Below are 22,094 nucleotides of genomic sequence, written 5' to 3'. Positions count from 1 at the left end.
GTATGAAAAGGTCGTAGAACGCGTACCGCTGCGCTCGCCACGCTTCGTGTTCACGTTGATCGTGGGGTGGCGTTAACAATTGTGGGGGCCATTTCACACTTCAGGGTGCCTATTTGGCCTCTGTGGCCCATTTAACATTGTTTCCTATGGAAAAATCGGGTCAATTGAGGCATTGAACAGAAAAATCGGGTCAATTGAGACATTTAACATTGTTCCCTATGGGACATCGCGGGCATCGCGTCGGTCGCATCACACCCGATTTTTTAGTGCATGCGATGCCCGCGATGGGCGCCCTTCTAGGTAAAGAGTACCTTTTTGTTTTATTTACAAATATCAATCAGGCTCTCCATACATAATGGGAATGAAGGAAGAATGGATTTATTAAAACTACGATCTACTTATTTTTACTTGTGGTGCCGATCCCGCAGCGCCACACATCAAATATTGAGTAATAAAAATAGTACAATGAATTTAACTATTCATCGAGCAGAGTGTCTGTCCAAAAACATAACTAGCTGCCAAAACTGCCGCCCTTCCACCCCCACTTAGATTGTTGGTGACGGAGCTTTTGCCTCCCAGTATTCATCTTTAGGACCAATACAGCTATTGCACAATGCCGACCAATCAGAGGAGACTGTGTTTTTGGAGTCTCCCCTGATAGGACGGTATGGTGTATGCAATACAATTCCAAAAAAACATTTTATTTTGAAACCTTTTAACTTCCCAAAAAATAAAAAAAAACAACACTTTATACACAAATATAAATTTTCAAACAAAACTTTATTGTTACTTGTGGCATATGAACACGATACACACGCTGGTAAGTGTTAAGGTAAATACACTTAATGAGAAATACAGATGTGAATAAATTACCATATTCCTGTAACCACTGAGCGTATATGTGCGCTAAATACAGATGTTACGTTACCACATGTGAACAGCAGCAAACTACTTATTACGTGGTCAAATATAAATCAGGACATATTAAATACAACAAAACATCACCTACAGATCTCAGTCATTAGTAGCAGCCGCAGTTAGAGGCATATTCAAAATAAAAATAAATCGTAAATTCTTCAAACGTATCAGAACGTTTTTGTTTAATGCATTAATCAGGTTATAAACAATACAAACTTCCTGTATTATTAAACGTTTTAGAAATGCTAATTCCAGATGAAATGTCACTTATACCCGATACTCCCTCTTCTCGGCTTAGCAGAACTGTAAGGGTGCGCCGTGCTAGGAACGCCGCGTGACGCACACATTTTGAGTAGTTTGGGTGCCCAAAGCGATCAAACTGGGCTTTAGACACCTGGATGAGAACCTTAGATGGGTGCAGCCACACTCCCACGGGGCGTTAACGATAAACCCTATTGTCTGAACATGCAGTCAGATCTGTAATATCATTGGTGACTGCATGTTTGGCGGAGGTCTCGATAAGGGCATTGAACAATATCATTAACCAGAGGAGGCTCCTGCTATAGGTCTGCAGCCCCTCCAGTCAAAATCCCAACACCAGAGACACAGACAGACAGCACCAGAACTCCGATGCTTCCCCCCCCCACGGGCACACCCTACTTCCGGAGCTCTGGCGCTGGCTGTCTGTGTCTCTGACACGCTGGTAACCTCCTCTCACCAGGCTCCATGAATCAGCAGGACAGACACAGCAACAGCCCAACCCTGTAGGGAGGAGTTCAGTATCTAGTAGATTCCTATTGGGAGCTGCTACTGCTCATCATACACAGAGCTGTAAACTCCTCCCCTTCTTGGGCTGCCAGTACATGGAGTGATGACAGCAATAGCTTCCAACAGGAAGCCATGCTGTGCACATCACCAGAGCTACAGTGCTTCTATGGGCTGCTGTCTGTGCAGCCCAGAAGCAATTCTCTGCAGTGAGCATGCCCAGACTTCAGTGAGTCACTCAGTGTGATGCAGCTGAAGGAAGGTATGCAGTGCACCAGAGAGGTGCATGGAAGTTTATTTTATTTTAATATGTGTGTAGATCTTTATTAACAGTATCATTTTGTGTACTTTAATTAATATTAAAGTTATTAAAAGTGTGTATTTTGCTCTGTACCTGTGTTTGTGTGCATATGACTACATCATGTATTTATACTGTAGTACCTGCATACAAACACTAGTGAAGCGCAAATCAAACTAATAACCTGCAAATAATGAATGACTGTTTGCAACGAGCAGTACCCAGGAAACTGCAGCCCTCCTGAAGTCTAAAGGCCGGAGCCGCCACGGTCAATAACCATATTGGCGGTGACCCACATTATATAGTGTGAACGGCTATTGGTCATTGGGTCGACCAACTTTAGGTGGACATGCATTGGGTCAATCACCGAAGGTTGCCATACATTAGGTCGACACCTGAAATAGGGAGACACGGGTAAGGTCGACACAAACATTAGGTAGTCAATGGGAAGGTCGATAGTTGAAAGGTCAACATTAGTTTCACTTTTTTTCCCCTGAATGTCGACATGAATACGTCTTAAGTTTACTGCTTCCCCTCGCACGGCTTGCTGCGCTCGCCATGCTTCGGGCACGGTGCCTTGCTGCGCCGTAGTGGATGGTAGGGCATGAAATACCGCCAGTCGGCACAAAAAAGGGAAAAAAAAAAACTTGTCGACCTTTTGACTGTCGACCTAATGCTTGCGTCAGCCTTCTGACCCTGTAGACCATGGGTCTTCAACCTGTGGCCCTCCAGATGTTGTAAAACTACATGTTCCAACATGCATTGCAACCTTCTTTCCTATAAGAGCATGTCAAAACTGTCAGGGCATGCTGGGACATGTAGTTCCACAACATCTGGAGGGCCACATGTTGAAGACCTGTGCTGTAGACCTTAGTCTTGTCGACCCATTTCATGTGTTATACTTCAGTGGTCAACTGTGTGAACAGGGCATTAGTGCAAGCTCATGTAAAGACTGTGAGCAGAAAAATAAAATGCATATATGTGTACAGTATAACACACACACACACACACTAAACAATCAACTCACAAATATTGTTATCAACATTCTAAAGTACAATAAAAAACCTTTGATGAAACAAATAAAAACTATGGGGTTTATTCTAGTTCATTCTTTCTGACAAAATCCTTCTTAGATGGACAAAACCATGTGCACTGCAGGGGGGCAGATGTAACATGTGCAGAGAGAATTAGATTTGGGTGAGTTATTTTGTTTCTGTGCAGGGAAAATACTGACTGCATGATTTTACACTTCAATATAAATCTCACTTTGAAGAAAAACCCCACCCAAATCTAATTCTCTCTGCACAAGTTACATCTGCCCCACCCGCAGTGCACATGGTTTTGTCCATCTAAGAAGGATTTTGTCAGAAAGAATGGACTAGAATAACCCCCTATATGTGGAAACAAAGCGGAATTTGGAAAGTGTGTTACTCCAGTACATAGCCCATCACTGTCCGGCATGGCAGGGAGACAAGCGGGACCACTGCGGCATCAGCATGAACTCACCTGCATCTCCTACCAGCAGATCTCACCTGGGAAGTCTGTGCGCAGCCGGATCACATCTCCTACCAGCAGATCTCACCTGGGAAGTCTGTGCGCAGCCGGATCACATCTCCTACCAGCAGATCTCACCTGGGAAGTCTGTGCGCAGCCGGATCACATCTCCTACCAGCAGATCTCACCTGGGAAGTCTGTGCGCAGCCGGATCACATCTCCTACCAGCAGATCTCACCTGGGAAGTCTGTGCGCAGCTGGATCACATCTCCTACCAGCAGATCTCACCTGGGAAGTCTGTGCGCAGCCGGATCACATCTCCTACCAGCAGATCTCACCTGGGAAGTCTGTGCGCAGCCGGATCACATCTCCTACCAGCAGATCTCACCTGGGAAGTCTGTGCGCTGCCGGATCACATCTCCTACCAGCAGATCTCACCTGGGAAGTCTGTGCGTAGCCGGATCACATCTCCTTGCATGAGCCGCTAGCTCCGACCATTGAATGATTTCTCCTGCCCTCGGCAATAAAAGTCAGTGTCAACTGAGCTTTATTTGCGGGCGGCTGGATGAGAACAGGGAAAGCGGCTGACGCCCTGCGTACACATGGGCACACCCAGCGTTTTCATGGGCGGGCCCAATTCCCGCCGACGTACGCCCCGATGTTTGTGAGCGGCATGGCCATTAGCAAATGGAGCCTGCACATCTTGGACCATGCGCAGTCCCCTAAACATTGGGAAGGGGCTGAACTCGCTATCTCCTAATATAGGGGGTATGCCTATATGCAATGTATCGTGCAGTGCTCCTTGAGAAAGCAGAGGCCCACTACTGCCATGACCCACATACAAAGCGATTTATTGATGTAATTTACATGCCAAATCCAGATCAGCCATATTCACAGAGAATAAACAGTACTTGTGTAGTTTCACGGCGCCACTTTCCTGCAGATTGCATCATATGCAAATCACATGCAAATTGCATATGGTGCGATCCGATTTAGCACACCCCCACTATCCATGTCAGCCCGAAGCGTGGCGAGCCCCGTGAGGGGATGCGGTAAGTGTCCTCCCAACCTGTTCATACCCCCACTATCCACGTTGGCGCGGAGTTGATTATATAAAGTGTGCGCAGTGAGCCACCATGCCCGAAGTGTGGTGAGCCCCGCGAGGGGATGCAGAAAACGAGCCCGAAGCGAGGGGACATTGATTACTTGACGTGTATTACGCGTCCACTCGCCACGCTTCGGGCTCGTTTTAAGCGGACGCTCGCCACGCTTCGGGCTCGTTTTAAGCGGACGCTCGCCACGCTTCGGGCTCAGTGGCTCGCTGCGCTTGCCACACTTTATATAATCAACGCTGACGTGGATAGTGGCAGTATGAAAGGTCGGGAGTACGCGTACCGGGCTGACGTGGATAGTGGGGGTGTGCCAAATCGCATCGCGGATCAAATCGTATGCAAATTGCATGCAAATATTTACATACGATCTGCAGGGAAGTGGTGCTGTGAAACTACACAAGTACCGAATAAATGAAGTCACCTCACACAGCGATACAGTCACCCGGGGAAACGGGACTATTATCAGTACAGTCCTTATCCGTTATACAGGTCACAAGTATTTAGCTTATAGATGACAGCATGCCCATGTTCTAGATCAGCAATAGGGGAACCTGGAGCTGCAGCGCACCTACAAACCCCAGCATGTACAGATGGCAGGGCATGCTGAGACTTTTAGTCCATTAGAAGGTGGAGATTAATGCTGGTCTAGATATTGAGTGAAACATAGAAAGATGACATTGTACAGTCTGCTGTGAGTTACATGGCATCAATCCAAAGTTACATATACATAGTAACTGCATTAGGGACCAAGACATAGGTCAGGCACCGCAGGGGGGCGGGGCTATGGGGGTTATTCTAATTTGACCAGGAGGTGTGGGGCACAGCCCATTGGAACACCCAGGGTTTCCCGCGGCGGCGGATGTCAGCTGTCACCATAGAATTGTACCTGATGGTCGCCAACCATCGATGATTATGCAAATTATCTATTCACAGCTGTGCGGGGGATCACGGCGTGCGAGGGGCGGTGGGCGCCGTTCAGCCCACACGCAACACTGCGAGTTTCGAAGCATTGCGTGTGGACCAGAATAAGGTTCCATGTCAGGGAAGTGGTCAGACTACAGGGACTGTTCCATTGTCAAAGCAGGGGGAAACGGGCTATGTCAGGGAAGTGGCCAGACTACAGGGACTGTTCCATTATCAAAAGCAGGGGGAAACGGGCTATGTCAGGGAAGTGGCCAGACTACAGGGACTGTTCCATTATCAAAAGCAGGGGGAAACGGGCTATGTCAGGGAAGTGGCCAGACTACAGGGACTGTTCCATTATCAAAAGCAGGGGGAAACGGGCTATGTCAGGGAAGTGGCCAGACTACAGGGACTGTTCCATTATCAAAGCAGGAGGGGGGGGGGGGGGGCTATACAGTTATTCAGGGGAGAGGTCAAAGTCCTGCTCAGCACAAAATAAATACACATGGATTTAATGCTTCATCACATGTTACTACCAGGGAAGCTTCCAGGTTCCTCACATACTAATAACACAAAGAGGAAAATACAACACGGACCACTGCGCGCCTGACCGGCAATAACACAAACCAGAAACAAAACATCTCCAAACTATAACGTATCTAAATTAAATTAATATAAAAAGAACCTCTGAAACCATTTTTCATGATTAAAAGAAACCTAAAGCTTAATATTGTTAAAAGAAACCTATAAACTGATCTCAGACGCAAATCAAGTTACAATGCCTTAATATGTTACACACACACTGCATTCTTATACATCTACGGGAACTATTACTGTACAGAGGTTGTGTTCATGTGACGGTCTGTCCGGGAGGAGTCCGTGAATGGAAACCATCAGTCCGGGTTACAGGGTTAGAGCTTTGGCGAGAAGGCCGCTCACCAGCAAACGACTCCTAGCCATACTGTACACACGGCCACATCGGACCAGCAGGACACCGACTCTTCCCCAATACGGCTGATGCTACCGCTGTGTAAGACTGCTGGGACTTCATAGGCCGAGATGGAAGGTGGCATTGCCGCCGCAGTCTACGTACTGATAGAGTTCCTGGGACAGCTGCTCGGGGTGCCCCAAGTATGAAATAGTCACCGTCACTCTGCAGAGAACCCACATGGAAAAACAGTCAGGACATGCCGATGTTATACAGTTACAATTACATTACACTAAGTCCAGGGGCTTCACAACTATTCATCTCAACCGGTGACATAGGCTTGGGCTGCCCCCCTTTCAAGTTCCTCCAATCGCTTGTACTTCCCTCATCTCACCAACCTTTGTCCTCTGACACCTTCTCCTCCCACTGAGAACATGCACCAATTCTTGACCCTACCTTCACCTCACGAAACCACCGCATCTCTCTCCTCCCCTTTTCCTCTACACCACTGGAACAAATTGTGTTCAAACTCCGCCTTACAGAACACTCCCTACTTCGCCTGCTACAAACAGGCTTCTACACTCTCCAATCTGCCGTTCCTGCTCTTACCAAAGTGGCCAACAATGACAGAAACGTATATTGCTTCCAGAAAATGGGCCCGATGTATTAAGCCTGGTGAAGCGATAAAGTGATAATGCAGCAGCCAATCAGCCACTTATTTTTCAAAACCAGCCTGTAACATGGCAGTTAGGAGGTGATTGGCTGGTGTGTTAAACTTATCACTTCCCACTTTATCACTTCAACGGGCTTACTACTTCTGCCCCAATGCCTCTTATATAATAATGGTTTATAAAGTGATGATATATAATTATATTAACTACCTAGCCAAAGAGAGATCATATATACAGTAGCTATCTCTTGCCCAGTACCAGCACCCTGTAATAACAGACACCACAACAGTGATACTCACTGCATATTCACCACGATGTTGTGGACCTTAATACTCGGCAGGGTGCAGTAGGTGCTGTAGGGGAAAGACAGATTATAATAATAAAGTTATTTATATAGCAATGTTCTCCTAATAGGACTCAAAGTTCTTGCATTTGCCGTTTACAGCACAATATACAATCTTATGTAATGACTGATCCAGCAGAGTACATTGCCAACACAAACCTGATCAGATCCAGATAGGTAATCGAAACAGGGTAGAAACATAAAATAAATTCAAAAAGCATAAAAGCTGTAGCGCTATACACATGAATGTGCCATTGATACCCCTTTCACATCACAAATGCCGGTCACATCGGGGATTTGGACAGGGGTCCATCCCGGCATTCGCGATGTTTAGCCCCCACAGTGACTCAGCAATAAGGGGGAGGGGCAGAGTGTCATTGGGGGATGGGGGAGGAGGCAGCGCTTGGAGCAGACATTACCCCCTCCCTATAGTGTGAACGGGACATGGGTTGCTCGACTCAGGTTACCCGTTTACACTGCACAGCAACCTGGGTCCAACTCGGGTTTCACCCTTCTTTTAACCAGGATCTGAATTCCAGGTTGCTGGACCCAGTTAATTTCAAAAGGCCCTTTCACACCGCACGTCGACCTGGGTTATTTGTGCCATGTGAAAGAGGTATGAATGATATTAAGACTACAACAGACAGGAACTTGTCAATTAGATATCACTAGTTAAAAGCTTGTCAAAATGGCGGCTTAGTCCCTGTTTGCTCCTGCCCCCAATCTCTGTATTCACAGCTCCCTCTGTCCATAGCCAGCCAGTTTGAAACATAACTTTGGTGTCACTTTCTGTTAAGGAGTAATTTGGTCAGTTTGGTGGCCTCTAGTGGTACTTCACCTCAAAAAGGTGAGGAGGATTTAGCTATATATATATATATATATATATATATATATATACACACTAGGTGATTCATCGCGCCCTACGGGCGCTCTTCACACCGTCGTAAGGGGCTGCGCCCCCTTAATTTGTGAACATTTGTATATGAGAAAGATGGTTAGAATTGTATGAAAGATGCCTGTATTGCAACTTGAGTTATAGGTGAAATGTGTTAAATAGAGAGCATATGATGTGGAAGGGGGTGTGTATTGTTTTGTTTAATTAAAAAGCGGTTACAGAGTAACATGTACATTGATAGTGTGGATGGTACAGTGACATTTGTGGGTGTGGGGGGGGGGCTGTGTGTGCATTTTGTTTAGGTGTGTGTGTGCAATAGTATAGTAGGGTGTTTCTGAGTCAGCGGCTCCCCACTGGCGGAGGTCACGACACAGGAAAACAGGAGGCTGGGTAGTGATAGGGGTGTGTGGGCATAAGGGGGACTAAAATGGAGGGTGGGAGATACTGTGCTGCTTCTGCCAGTGGGTGAGGGTCCAGCGTGGCAGCACAGGAGTACAGGATGGTGGCCCTCAGTCAGTGTCTCCTCCTACTGGGTGGGAGTTCGGGTGCATGAGAGCAGGAGGCTGGGCTATGAGGCATGATAGGGGCATGTGGGCAAAACAGCGTCAGCGACTCCCCAGTGGTGGAAGTTACGGTTCAGGAGAGCAGGAAGCTGGGTAGTGATAGGGGTGTGTGAGTATACGGGGGACTAAAGAGGGGAGCGGGGGGTGCCGTGAATCAAGGGAGGGAGGGGGCGAAGGTGTCGGCGAATCGCGGGCAGGGGTCCACAAAGCGCGGGAGGGGGCGTGAATTGCACAAGGGGGGGTTGCGAATCGCGGGAGGGGGGGTGCGCGGGGGGTCCGTGAATTGCGGGAGGGGGGGGGGGCACGGGGCGCGATGAATCACCTAGTTGGTTATATATTCTTGTAGAAGGATGGTAGGATGTTGCTGTCATTCAGAATGCATTTACATAAACAGTAATAGTAGCAGTAAAAGGGCTGACTTAGTGCATACCCAATATGACCCTCTCCAGGAGGGACACATTGCTCTGTTTCTGGACTTTCTTCTTAATTTATGGATTACCATCACCTGTGCTTAAACACCTTTCTTATCAATTACCCTGTTTAAAATGACAGGTGATGACAATCATAAATTAAGATGGTCCACAAACAGAGCATTCTGTCCCTCCTGGAGAGGGTCATGTTGGGAGGTATGGAGGTGTGGGGCGCTCACCTGGTGTGTCTGGTGTGTAGCTGTGTCTTTGCTGTGTTACATGGAGAGGCAGAGGGTGTCTGGCACTGTCTGTGGGCTCACTGGGCTGGTTCTCTGTCATGTGAGTCAGTCATGTGTCAGAGGCTCCACCCAGGGTTATGTCTCCAGACACACTTTGAGTGACAGATGTAGCCAGAGATATAGATATATATATATATATATATATATATATAGGCACTTATTCTGGTTCACTCGCAAAGGCAAATTCCTTCTCAAATGTACAAAACCATGTGCACTGCTGATGTAATATGTAATATGTGAAGAATTAGATTTGGGAGGGGTTTTACTTCAAAGTGAGATCTATATTGCAGTGTAAAAATAAAGCAGTCAGTATTCTCCCTGCACAGAAGCGAAATATCACCCAAATCTAATTCTCTCTGCACAAGTTACATCTGCACCACCTGCAGTGCACATGGTTTTGCACATTTAAGAAGAAATTTGCCTTTGAGAGTGAACCAGAATAAGGGCCATAGACTAGCGACCAGTATTCCAAAATTATCTCCAATATGTAGCGTACCGTCTATGAATTCACAATTTAGTCACCAAAATTAGGAGACCGGATTCACAACAAACGGGGATCCTAAATAGAATAAGCATCACAGTCCCCATAAGCTAAGCCCTTTAATAATGCTCGTATTTTATTCACTTACTGCAAAAAAAAACCTGAATCTTCAGATTGCAAAGTATACAGTAGGACCGGATCACACAGGGAACAGAGACCAACTAACCAAATCCCGAACCACATCAACAGGTCTGGAAGTGTAAATCCTAACATCGATTTATAATGATCTTAAGAAGTTTTTTTTTTTTCCATGCAGCCAGTAATTTATGCAGAAAAAAACTTTATTATAACCACATCTTCTGCACCAATTATACCAGTCAGTAATACCCTTCTTACAAGTGTGTTCCATTCATTTGCACTTCTGTTACTATTTTAACCGTTTGAGTGCCAAGGTTGCTGAGAGATCCTCAAAATATCCGCTAAAAATGCCAGCGCCGCTCACAGCAACTGTTATTTTTCTGGGTGCAATATTTAACTAGACTTTCATTGACTTTTCCGTATGTGTATTTATTTCTACTACAAGAAGATATGCATCGAAATGTAACACGGCCCAAGTTCACCCCTGTTACTGCATTTATGGATACAGCGGTATAATCAGTAACAAATCTGACCATCGTCTGTGCTTATTAACATGCCTGATAACGGTCTATAACGTAGGACTAAAATACTTACTACATATAGTCAAACTCTTTCCCGATTTTGGTTGGCACCGTGTAGTCAATCTGGAATTGAAAAGAATAGTAAATTAATCAAAAGCAGCGTAATATGCACAGAAACCGGCCAACAACACAAGGTGTTACACAACTTACTTGTTTTGTATCGAGGGGCCCGATCCGAGTGACGTTGTTTAATTTGGACTTCCCAATAACGGTTTTATAGTACTGTACTTGTCCGGTGATGTTTTCAACTTCTATGGGGTAGAAGTTGTTGTTGGTTATGTTCAGCGTGTTCTGAGGAAAGTAAAAAACAACAAATGAGCCCCATTGCGAAAAAACATAAATCAATGAAGAATTTTTCAAGAGCACACAGACGCAGAAGTGTAGCAAATGTTCATTTACACTCGTCTAATTCTGGATACGTCTTACCGTGATGTTCAGAAACACAGAGGGGCCGTGTTCATCGTAAGTGACGACAACAGCCTTAACGCCAACTAACTCCACATCAACGGAACGTGGGAAGAAGAAAAATAACGCCAGCCCGGAAAGCAGCAAACAGACGCTGACCGAAACCATCACGTACAGCTTTCTGCAAGGCAAGGAAATAAAACTACATTACTGTACTTACAGAGACTGCAACACCATCTTATAATTATTGCAGCAATTCCTATTAAAAAGTAGATTAGACATACTGGGTGGTATTCAATTGTTATATCGCGCCCAATCTCTTGTCTAAAATAACAGGAGATCATAGGGTGAAATTTAATTAATACATTTTTTGTGCATGTCGCAATCATTAGGGTCAGGTTTAGCAAGGCATTAGAGCATTTTAGCGCACCACCCCCAGGGATAGCCAGCTGAAATGCTGGTAAAAAACAATTGAATACAACCCATGGTATTGGTAAGGCTGCTATCATGTCAAATATATGCAGCTCTCAAGTAGATAGATTAGAAACAACTTTAAATGTATGTGTATTTTTTTTCCCCACAAAAGGCAACACAAATATAAAGTTGTAAATCAGGTAGCCAATCAGGGGCCGAGACTCAGTTTAAAAGTGTAATACAGAGCCAGATGGACATGGGTTAAGCCGGGTACTCACTATGTGACCTATCATACGGTATATCGTCCCAACGAAGAACGGGGGGGTAATATCGTACAGATCACATAGGCCCTTATTCTGATTGAGTCGGACGGGCGATGTTTGGTATTTGCGCATGTGCAGAGGCACGTGTGGGGGGCAGACAACTGACATAGCCGGATGTCAGCTGACCGCCCATATCCCTGCTTTCATACGGAAAAATGTCCGTGCGGTCTGGAGCACTCGGTGCTGCCTGACCACTCGGTCCATCATTCGATGGTCGGCGACCATCGGAGGATGGAGGAGGTTCCCACAGATGGAGGAGGTGTTCACATGAAACATCCACTCACGGTCCGTACGCTCTGCATCTTACTGCATTCGGGCGGTGTGAGCGATCCATACAGTTGGCGGGGCTACTCGGTTCCTGTTGGAAATACGCATCCATCCGAATCAACTAGAATACGGGCCATAGTGTGTACCTCCAATCCATCGTTACTGGGCATCATTCATTGAACGACCACAATAGGCACTACACTTCCAATGGGAGGAGTCTATGGTGGACGCAGGTGTTGTTTCGCACAGTTTAGACATTTTCTTTTATAACTTGGATTTTTTTATTATTGATTTAAAATTCAAACAATTTGGGTGAATTTTCGAATTTTTGTACAAATCTGACAAACCGATGCGACAAAGGAAATGTAGTGGATTCGAGAATCTCTAGTGCCCACGCTGTTACTTTCATGTGATACTGTATTTAACATGACTATTAATGGATAATATGCATCAGAGTCATTCCGGCATCAATTTAAACTGAAATCCTATACAAAGAATGAGTACTATATTGTGTGCTGAAAGTACGTAACTGATCAACCAGAGCACCTGCAAAGAATCCCCTTATGAAGGTGGGTGTGTCATGTGCCTGTCAGGGGAGGAGGAGTCTACGGTATAAATGGCTGTCTGGGACATTCATCTGTATGACCGGGGACTAGGGATTACTGTTAGTTAGTGACAGCGACATGATGTAATGGTATTTGGTCTGTGATCATCCTGACCATTTTTCGAAACGTCAGTAAATTTTCACTACACAGCTTTTTTTTTTTTTTAATCACAATATATATAATTTTAATGAACCGCACTGATGCTGTTACAGCTGCTAGTGGCAGAACCTCAGTATAATATTTTCATAATAAATAATGGTTTACAGGAAAAATAACCGATTTCTAAGCCAGAAGGGGACGATTCTCCAGAGCAAAAGGTTTACTCGATATTTTAAATTTCGATTCAGTCACACTTTACTTACGTTCGCCTGGGACGCAGTCTTTGATCGCTGTACGGAATCAGGGCCACAAGCTGATTTTCCCGACCTGTAGCAAGAATATAAATAACAAGAAACGTTTTAAAAAAAATAATAATCAATCATCAACTATATATTTAGTGTTGGCAGTGAAACTAGATCTCCTCTCTCACACATGCACAAACACAGAGGCAATCACAAGGTAGCAGACTAGCTTTTGAAGCATTTGCTTTGAGTGGGCTTACTAGTATGTATCATACAGGGGTGGAGTCAGGTGCTCACAGGAGACGGTTCAGTTCCCCAGTGGAAGCGGTGGATGGATGGGTCCAACCGCCTCTAGGCCCTATATTATTGCTGCCCTCTTACTTTCACTTGTAATGATTTGACCAGGGACAAAACCCTCCCCATTGACACTGCACACGGGTGCAGTCCTACCACTTCCAGATGGCACATCTTTGCTGCTTGGACGACACGGACTACCGGTTTCCACTACAGCTCGTCCATATCCTTCCTGTGTAAACCATTCTCAGTACCCAGGAAGGATTCCCGAGGGAATGATCCGGCCACTTCCACTGACAAAAATCTTCGGTTCACGTGCGCTTACATGCAATGAGTATGGATCATTAGGTCACCAGCATTATGGTTGACACCATTAGGTCGACATGGGTAAGATCGACATTGAAAAAGTCGACATGTTTTTTTTGTTTTTTTTTTACCGGAATGTCAACACACTCAAAATAGATACTAAAATGTAGCGCTGCGCTCACCATGCCTCGGGCACGGTGCCTCGCTGCGCTTGGCACACTATTCTATTCTCCCGCCCCACCCTAGTGGATGGTAGGGCATGAAATACCACCTGTCGGCACACGTTGGCTCAAAAAACAGTAAACAAAAAAAACCTTGTCGACCTAATGACCCTGTCGACCATCATACTGGTGACCCAATGACCGTATCCTGTATCGGAAGTATTATATGAGCTTTGGGGGCTAAAACAAGGGATATCTGTTCCAACCACCCAGATGCTGGTCAGCATTTATCCCGTGGTATTTGTGTTTCACAGCATTGATCACCGGTTGGGCGTTACGCACAGTGTAAGCGAACACTAGTACATAATGATCCACTTGTTACAAAGCAGTGTAACCAATCAGGAATCGGAGAGGAAGTGACCACAAACACTGGCTGCCTCTTATATATCAATGCTCCGCAATCACACGCGACCTGGGCCGCCGGTCACATCTGGGTAATTCGCTGACCGATGCGAACACCCTAAAATCCAAGTCAGACATAGTTCATCAAATCATTCCCATTTAACATAAACTTTACAATATAATCAGTTCCACATCAACTGTACATTTATAAAAATGCGGCAGGCGATTCCCTTTGTCTATACACCTGCAGTCACTATCCTGGGTAATCCTAATCAATCCGTAGCTTGCCAAGAACTACAGGTCCCAGCACACTCTGCCGGCCTGCATCTGGTGTTTAAAAGAACAGAAAGTTTATGATTTTGCAAAATATCAGATGTTAGCGCTGAGACAAAGCACTGAGGGGTAGATGTATGAAACAGTGATAAGGGAGTAGTGTCTGGTACTTTATCACCGGCCAATCAGCTCCTGACTGTTAATACCCCTTTTACACCAAGGAAAAACCCAGGTTGGACCCAGGTTGAACCCAGGTCAGCTTTAATGTAAAAGGGGCCAACCCAGGTCCAGTAACACTGTTCTCCTACCCAGGTCCTGACCAGGGTTGAACTCTGGTTGGACCTGGGTCGTGGGCGGTGTAAATGGTCCCAACCCAGGTTGGGACATCTGGGTAGTGCTGAAAGGATACCAGAAGTGCTGGACGCCTCTCCACAGTGCGCTGCAGCCAGGAAGGATGCGGGCAGTGCACACAGAAATCATAATTGGATGCAGTATCATTTATGTTATTTTTTGGGAGGGGGGCTGAGGGGAGCACATGGGAGATTCGGTCTGCTACTGCAGGGGAAGGGGCTAGGGGGAGCACATGGGAGATGCTGCACTTTTATACCACTATGTGTGCTTGAGCACTGAATAAAACTTTTTGAAAAATATTTTACGAAATAAACAAACCAACATTTTTCAATGCTTACTAGCCATGTCTTTTAATTTTTATTTTAAATCATTGAAGGAAGTTTATCAGTCCTAAAATGGACATTTTTAATGTCATCCATAGGGAAAAGCAGGGCTGACCCAGGTTCAGTGTAAACGGCGCAGACCTGGGTCACAGTGCTGTGTAAATGGGGTAGGAAGCTGGGTCCAAACCTGGAAACTCCCGTGTTCAAAGACCAGGGATTTTAGTGTAAAAGGGGTATAAGTTACAGGCTGGGTTTAAAAAGGGACAGTAAGAAGCTGATTGGCCGGTGATAAAGTACCAGGCACTTTATCACGTCTCCTCCCTTATCACTGCTTCATACATCTACCCCTCAGTTACATGCAGGTCTGGACTGGCCTCCTGGCCCTCAGTAGCTATGGACATTACCTGCACCTCTGCATCAGACCATTAGTGCATTTTATACAAACTGTGATTTTTAGCTCTGGCGCCATAAAACAAACAACTACTGTGAAACCCGTCACCGCTAAACAATTGCAAAAGTTATTGCGCTGCAGAATAAAGACATTTCAAAGGGATGAAGTCACTTTAGTTCCTTTGGGTGAGTGAGGACTCTGCCTGCCGTCTGTTGCAACATTGTCTCTTCCTCTTTCCTGACGCTAGGCTAAAAGTGACGGGCAGGTGTGTATCTTCTGGTTACTATGATTATGCCACGGAGAATATATTCTACGGAATATTTTTTGCTGTCAGTGGTTCCTCTGTTCTGGCTTTATCTGGCTAATAACCGTTCCATGATCATTAATTTTTATTGTATTTATGATTTAGGCTATGAATATCTATGCAAAAACTAAATTAAAAAAATGTAGTACTTCCTCATCTTTGCGCCCACAGCTTACGCTACGCTTTGGGCTCGGTGTCTCGATTGGCTCGCCACAACTTTACTAAAGGTAATAGATGGTGGCATGGACACAGGAGGGTGGCGTGGACCCAGGGTGATGCAGGTTACGCTACGTAAGTTCCGGAGCATAAACTGTGGCCGCAAAGATGAGGAAGCACCAACAAATCATTTGTTTTACATTCGCAAAATATATATTTTTTCACATATCGGACCACCGATCATCATGGCTTTGTTTTTCCCCATCGCCTGCTCCTCTCTGCAGCCACCAGATATACACAAAGGGAGGGGAGAGCACATTTACTCAGTGAAGGCTATCCTCAGGATAGGCAGTGCCACTGGGCAAGAAACAAGGATGCAGAGGGGTCCGGGAAGTCCGCCTGAGAGTGGCAGCTGCTGGAAGAATATTTTTTCCGCAATACGTTTGGGAAGAAGACAATAATAAAACTAAATAATTGCTTATAATGGTTCCAAAAGTGACAGGGGGTACAGCTGGAAGTGGACTATATTCAACGATTATCCTCCAACTGCCACCATAGAAGACGTGGACATCCGGCTGGCAGTCCAGGTGGATGATGTGCAGTAGGCACATCGGTAAGTGGTCAGCTCTGGCCATAACTGCTACCTGTTCTTATACCAAGCACAGAATAGACCCCATATACAGTATACATGTGTGTACTATACAACACAGTCTATGAAAGTTGCAACAGTGGGAAACGCACCAGGCTACCAATGGGTGATATGGGATTACTGCCTCACAGCACTGAGGTCATGGAATCGATTCCCACCAAGGTCCTAACTGTGCGGAGTTTGTATATTCTACCCATACTTGTGTGGGTTTCCTCTGGGTACTCCGGTTTTCTCCCACAATACAAACATATACTGGCAGGTTAATTGGCTCCCAACAAATTAACCCTAGAATGTCTGTTAGTACATGTGGTAGGGACTATAGATTGTAAGCTCCACTCTGTAAAGCGATGCGGAATATGTGTGAGCTATATAAGAAACGTAATAAATAAATACATTTAATTTACTCCTACTAAGTGTTTAAAGGAACAGAATACATTATTTCAGTAGATCCCTCTCCTCCAGTAGTCAGGTACCTGGAACCTTTCTGATTGGCTGCTAGTCATTTTAGACCTGGAATATGGCCACTACAGGTTGGAGAAGCCCCACATATGCCGGGTATGGACGTCACACCCATATAGGGACAGGTTGGAGATCTAACAAAAGATAAATGATCCCAGAATGCATATACACCCATTCTCACCTCTGGGGATGCGTCCTGTGCCCTGGCACGTGGCACAGGTCACACTGTCCTTCCCAGTAAACTCCACGTACGGGAAGTGAGACACATCTCCGTTCCTGCTCTCCTCATGGTTGTCCGAATTAACCAGGGCGCTGGTGTCATCTGATGGCAGACAGGTCTCCTTCAGTCCATCCTTCTGCTGCGGCATGTGGGAGTACGACTTCCCCATAATTATTACTACAAGAAAACACAGTGTTAGTGGCCAGAACAGAAAATGGAAAAGTCTTCAAACAAATGCTACTACGGTGTTCCCCGAATTTCCACCATGGTTTTTATTGTGGTCCTGTCTCCTACATATGGTGCAGATAGGAACTTTGTGGCTGGTGTCTCAGTCATTGGCTCCTGGTGAATTCACAGGCTACATTATCATAAATATTCATTAGGCTAATGAAGGAACTTTGATTATAAGGGGAGCTGTGGTGCAAAAAACTTACTGCTTGCACTAACAAAGCCCTTCTCCTAAGTCAGGCTGTTACTGGCATAGAACAAGTGCAGAACACATTTTGGGGACAGTCAGTCTGTGCTTTCTTAACAAAGCCCTGGAATCCCCCCCCCCCCCCCACCCCCATTATATTCCGGCTGCATTTCTGCTGCCCATTAGGGCGGAAGCAGATGTACATTAGTGAAGACACTTTCTGTACGATCTCCGTCATTTCTTGGAGCTTTATCAAGGACGGTAAGAAATTCATACAGTATATACCCAGTGTCAGAGAATAGTTGTGTCACACCAGCAGCAGCTGAGCTTATGCTACTAGTGTGTGCACCAAAACTGCAGCGTTGGTGACTCTCACACAGTGGTGGTTGCTACCGGCAGGAATGCACCCAGTTATAGGGTAAACCAACCATTAACTTTCCCCGTACAGAGTAACAGGCTCATTCTGAGGAATGGTTGCACCCGTTACAAAAGAAATGATAATACATGATAAATTTATACCTATGCAATGATCAGAACAATTGTTTATACATAAAGAGACTTTATTTCAAATTAAATACAAAAACACAATTGTGTGTGTGTGTGTGTGTGTGTGTGTGTGTGTGTGTAACTGACGCAGTTCGCATGGCAGGAGTACAGAACAGTTGTTTGTCGTTTAAGCAACCAAATGAATAATGATTAACGGATACATACAGTGTATAGATAAAAGACTATATATAATGTCTCCCGTTATGTCAGTATATGGAAACTGAAAACAGATGTTTGAGAGGTTTAAACTAAACAGCAACATACAGAATCCCGACAATGTATGAGAAAACATTTACGGGGATGGTAATGTAAATTCAGTGCAGCTCACAAACCCATTGATATAAAGGAACAGATGGGCAGGAGACTGAGCAGTATTGATTGGTCCTGCATGTACTGTGCAGTTACTGCTGCAGCCGCCCACACGGGGGGACACAGCAACTTAAGCTGTATACATAACTGATCAGACAAGTGTCCGTCCTACTGCTTCATTACCGGTATACTCTCAGGTTACACCTTTTGTTTACACAGTATGTGTGCATGGTTCCGCCCTGGGTGTGCTTTCCTAGGACATACTGTGTTGTTCTAACCTCTACAGTAAATCACATTTAATTAACACAGGTATTCGCAGCCACTGCCGTTACTACAGGGATAGATCATGTGCTTCTGTTCTGATTATTCTTTATTTATTTATAAGTCACAGCGCCTCACATAGGCAGGCCAGAGGCCCAGGGGCAGCGCCTCACACAGGCGGACCAGAGGCCCAGGGGCAGCGCCTCACACAGGCGGGCCAGAGGCCCAGGGGCAGCGCCTCACATAGGCGGGCCAGGGGCCCAGGGGCAGCGCCTCACATAGGCGGGCCAGGGGCCCAGGGGCAGCGCCTCACATAGGCGGGCCAGGGGCCCAGGGGCAGCGCCTCACATAGGCGGGCCAGAGGCACTGGGGCACCGCCTCACATAGGCGGGACAGAGGTACAGCGACACCGCCTCATATACGCGGGACAGAGGTACAGCGACACCGCCTCATATACGCGGGACAGAGGTACAGCGACACCGCCTCATATACGCGGGACAGAGGTACAGCGACACCGCCTCATATACGCGGGACAGAGGTACAGCGACACCGCCTCATATACGCGGGACAGAGGTACAGCGACACCGCCTCATATACGCGGGACAGAGGTACAGCGACACCGCCTCATATACGCGGGACAGAGGTACAGCGACACCGCCTCATATACGCGGGACAGAGGTACAGCGACACCGCCTCATATACGCGGGACAGAGGTACAGCGACACCGCCTCATATACGCGGGACAGAGGTACAGCGACACCGCCTCATATACGCAGGACAGAGGTACAGCGACACCGCCTCATATACGCAGGACAGAGGTACAGCGACACCGCCTCATATACGCAGGACAGAGGTACAGCGACACCGCCTCATATACGCAGGACAGAGGTACAGCGACACCGCCTCATATACGCAGGACAGAGGTACAGCGACACCGCCTCATATACGCAGGACAGAGGTACAGCGACACCGCCTCATATACGCAGGACAGAGGTACAGCGACACCGCCTCATATACGCAGGACAGAGGTACAGCGACACCGCCTCATATACGCAGGACAGAGGTACAGCGACACCGCCTCATATACGCAGGACAGAGGTACAGCGACACCGCCTCATATACGCAGGACAGAGGTACAGCGACACCGCCTCATATACGCAGGACAGAGGTACAGCGACACCGCCTCATATACGCAGGACAGAGGTACAGCGACACCGCCTCATATACGCAGGACAGAGGTACAGCGACACCGCCTCATATACGCAGGACAGAGGTACAGCGACACCGCCTCATATACGCAGGACAGAGGTACAGCGACACCGCCTCATATACGCAGGACAGAGGTACAGCGACACCGCCTCATATACGCAGGACAGAGGTACAGCGACACCGCCTCATATACGCAGGACAGAGGTACAGCGACACCGCCTCATATACGCAGGACAGAGGTACAGCGACACCGCCTCATATACGCAGGACAGAGGTACAGCGACACCGCCTCATATACGCAGGACAGAGGTACAGCGACACCGCCTCATATACGCAGGACAGAGGTACAGCGACACCGCCTCATATACGCAGGACAGAGGTACAGCGACACCGCCTCATATACGCAGGACAGAGGTACAGCGACACCGCCTCATATACGCAGGACAGAGGTACAGCGACACCGCCTCATATACGCAGGACAGAGGTACAGCGACACCGCCTCATATACGCAGGACAGAGGTACAGCGACACCGCCTCATATACGCAGGACAGAGGTACAGCGACACCGCCTCATATACGCAGGACAGAGGTACAGTGATACCGCCTCATATACACAGGACAGAGGTACAGTGATACCACCTCATATACGCAGGACAGAGGTACAGTGATACTGCTTCATATATACAGGACAGTTTAAAACAGCAATATAAAGACAATGACAAAATCCCTAAAAACCAGCTGGTCAATAATCCCCTAGAAAACAACAATAATAATAATAAAAATAATAATAATATTTATACACCGACTCACGGCATGGTGGATTACTGGGCACATGGCGAACTGTTTTGCAGCAATACATACAACATGTACAATGGCTGGGGGCACTGCTTGGCTATGGCGTGCTGCATGCTGAGACTTGTAGTTCCACACCAGCCTGAGAGCTACAAGTAGTCTGGGCAGGAAGTTCTGCATGAGCTGAGCACATTAGATGTTATTTATCACCCATGAGCTTAATGGTTACACTAATAATACTAATGCTAGTGTCTATGACCGGCTGTACATAGTGAGTGACCGCAGCCAGGCCCCTGCTGACAGCGATACCGTGCAGCAGCCACAGGGAGACGGACACAGTGTAACAATGAGCCGGGGCCGGGTACTCACAGTGTCTGGGCCCAGGCAACAGCACAGATCCCACTGTCCCCCTCTCTCTCCTCCTGGCTGCGCTGTGTGTGTTGTTGTGGATCAGGAACCTCCGACGTCACGAAGTACGGGGAGACGCCTGGGACAAATTTACCCACACTGCCAAGCCTAATCCTGTGTGTGTGACGTCATGGTCAGCTGGCTGGGATTGTGTGGACTGTGCAAGCAAGGTGCAGTGTGTAAAAGGTCTATGCACAGTAGATAGTAGAAGCAACCTGTTTACATCCTGGAAATATAGAATGCATAATATCTATCTATCTATCTATCTATCTATCATCTATATGTCTACTGTCTGTGTGTCACTGACACACTGCCATCTGTTGGCAGCAAGTGAAAGTACATCTCTTTCTCACACATTAGCCACCTTACCAGCTTTCAAAATAAACATTTGTATTGGTGCAAAAGAAATAACAAAATGTCTCAGAGGACCAACGTTTCGGGGCCACACGCGCCTCTTTGTCAAGGTTTGTATCACCTGAATGCCAGTCATACTGCCCATGTGCATGTAACGAAGGGTAAACAACTGGCATGTACAGATGTAGAGCTCTCAATGGAGCTGCTCCTGGCGATACAATCGCCAATCGCTGCTGCACGCCATCCGACAGAAGGGGGCGCGCACACATGAGACGTACTGTCGGAGCCTGCCGCCGCCCTCTGCCGGCTCCCTGTTGCTCCCCCGTAGCCCCCACTCGCCCTACCTTTCTCCCGGAA

At 46.7% G+C, this 22,094-nt stretch overlaps 1 protein-coding gene across 1 annotated transcript; it reads right to left on the bottom strand.

Annotated features, from left to right (window-relative positions):
• Positions 1-761: 761 nt before the first annotated feature.
• Positions 762-21,496, bottom strand: TMEM106B (transmembrane protein 106B). The gene is made up of 8 exons (XM_083186795.1): positions 21,345-21,496; positions 17,405-17,620; positions 13,176-13,239; positions 11,226-11,385; positions 10,950-11,090; positions 10,813-10,862; positions 7,389-7,442; positions 762-6,643 (listed from the first exon to the last, which is right to left on the bottom strand). The coding sequence occupies exons 2-8, from the start codon at positions 17,610-17,612 to the stop codon at positions 6,538-6,540; spliced, it is 783 nt and encodes a 260-aa protein (XP_083042921.1). The 5' UTR covers positions 17,613-17,620; positions 21,345-21,496; the 3' UTR covers positions 762-6,537.
• Between the last annotated feature and the right edge of the window lie 598 nt (positions 21,497-22,094).

The sequence above is a fragment of the Crinia signifera genome, chromosome 5 (assembly GCF_055691185.1).
Source record: "Crinia signifera chromosome 5, ASM5569118v1, whole genome shotgun sequence".
Lineage (NCBI taxonomy): Eukaryota > Metazoa > Chordata > Amphibia > Anura > Myobatrachidae > Crinia > Crinia signifera.
The sequence above is the reverse complement of the archived record's forward strand: the minus strand, read 5'-3'. Positions and strand labels throughout refer to the sequence as shown.

Excerpts from the sequence above, each read along its gene's own strand:
- TMEM106B (XM_083186795.1), bottom strand. The coding sequence starts at position 17,612 with ATGGGGAAGTCGTACTCCCACATGCCGCAGCAGAAGGATGGACTGAAG. Across the intron at positions 13,240-17,404 it reads CACAGGACGCATCCCCAGAG|GTCGGGAAAATCAGCTTGTG; the intron begins GTGAGAATGGGT and ends TTCTTGCTACAG. Across the intron at positions 11,386-13,175 it reads AGACTGCGTCCCAGGCGAAC|AAAGCTGTACGTGATGGTTT; the intron begins GTAAGTAAAGTG and ends CTTGCCTTGCAG.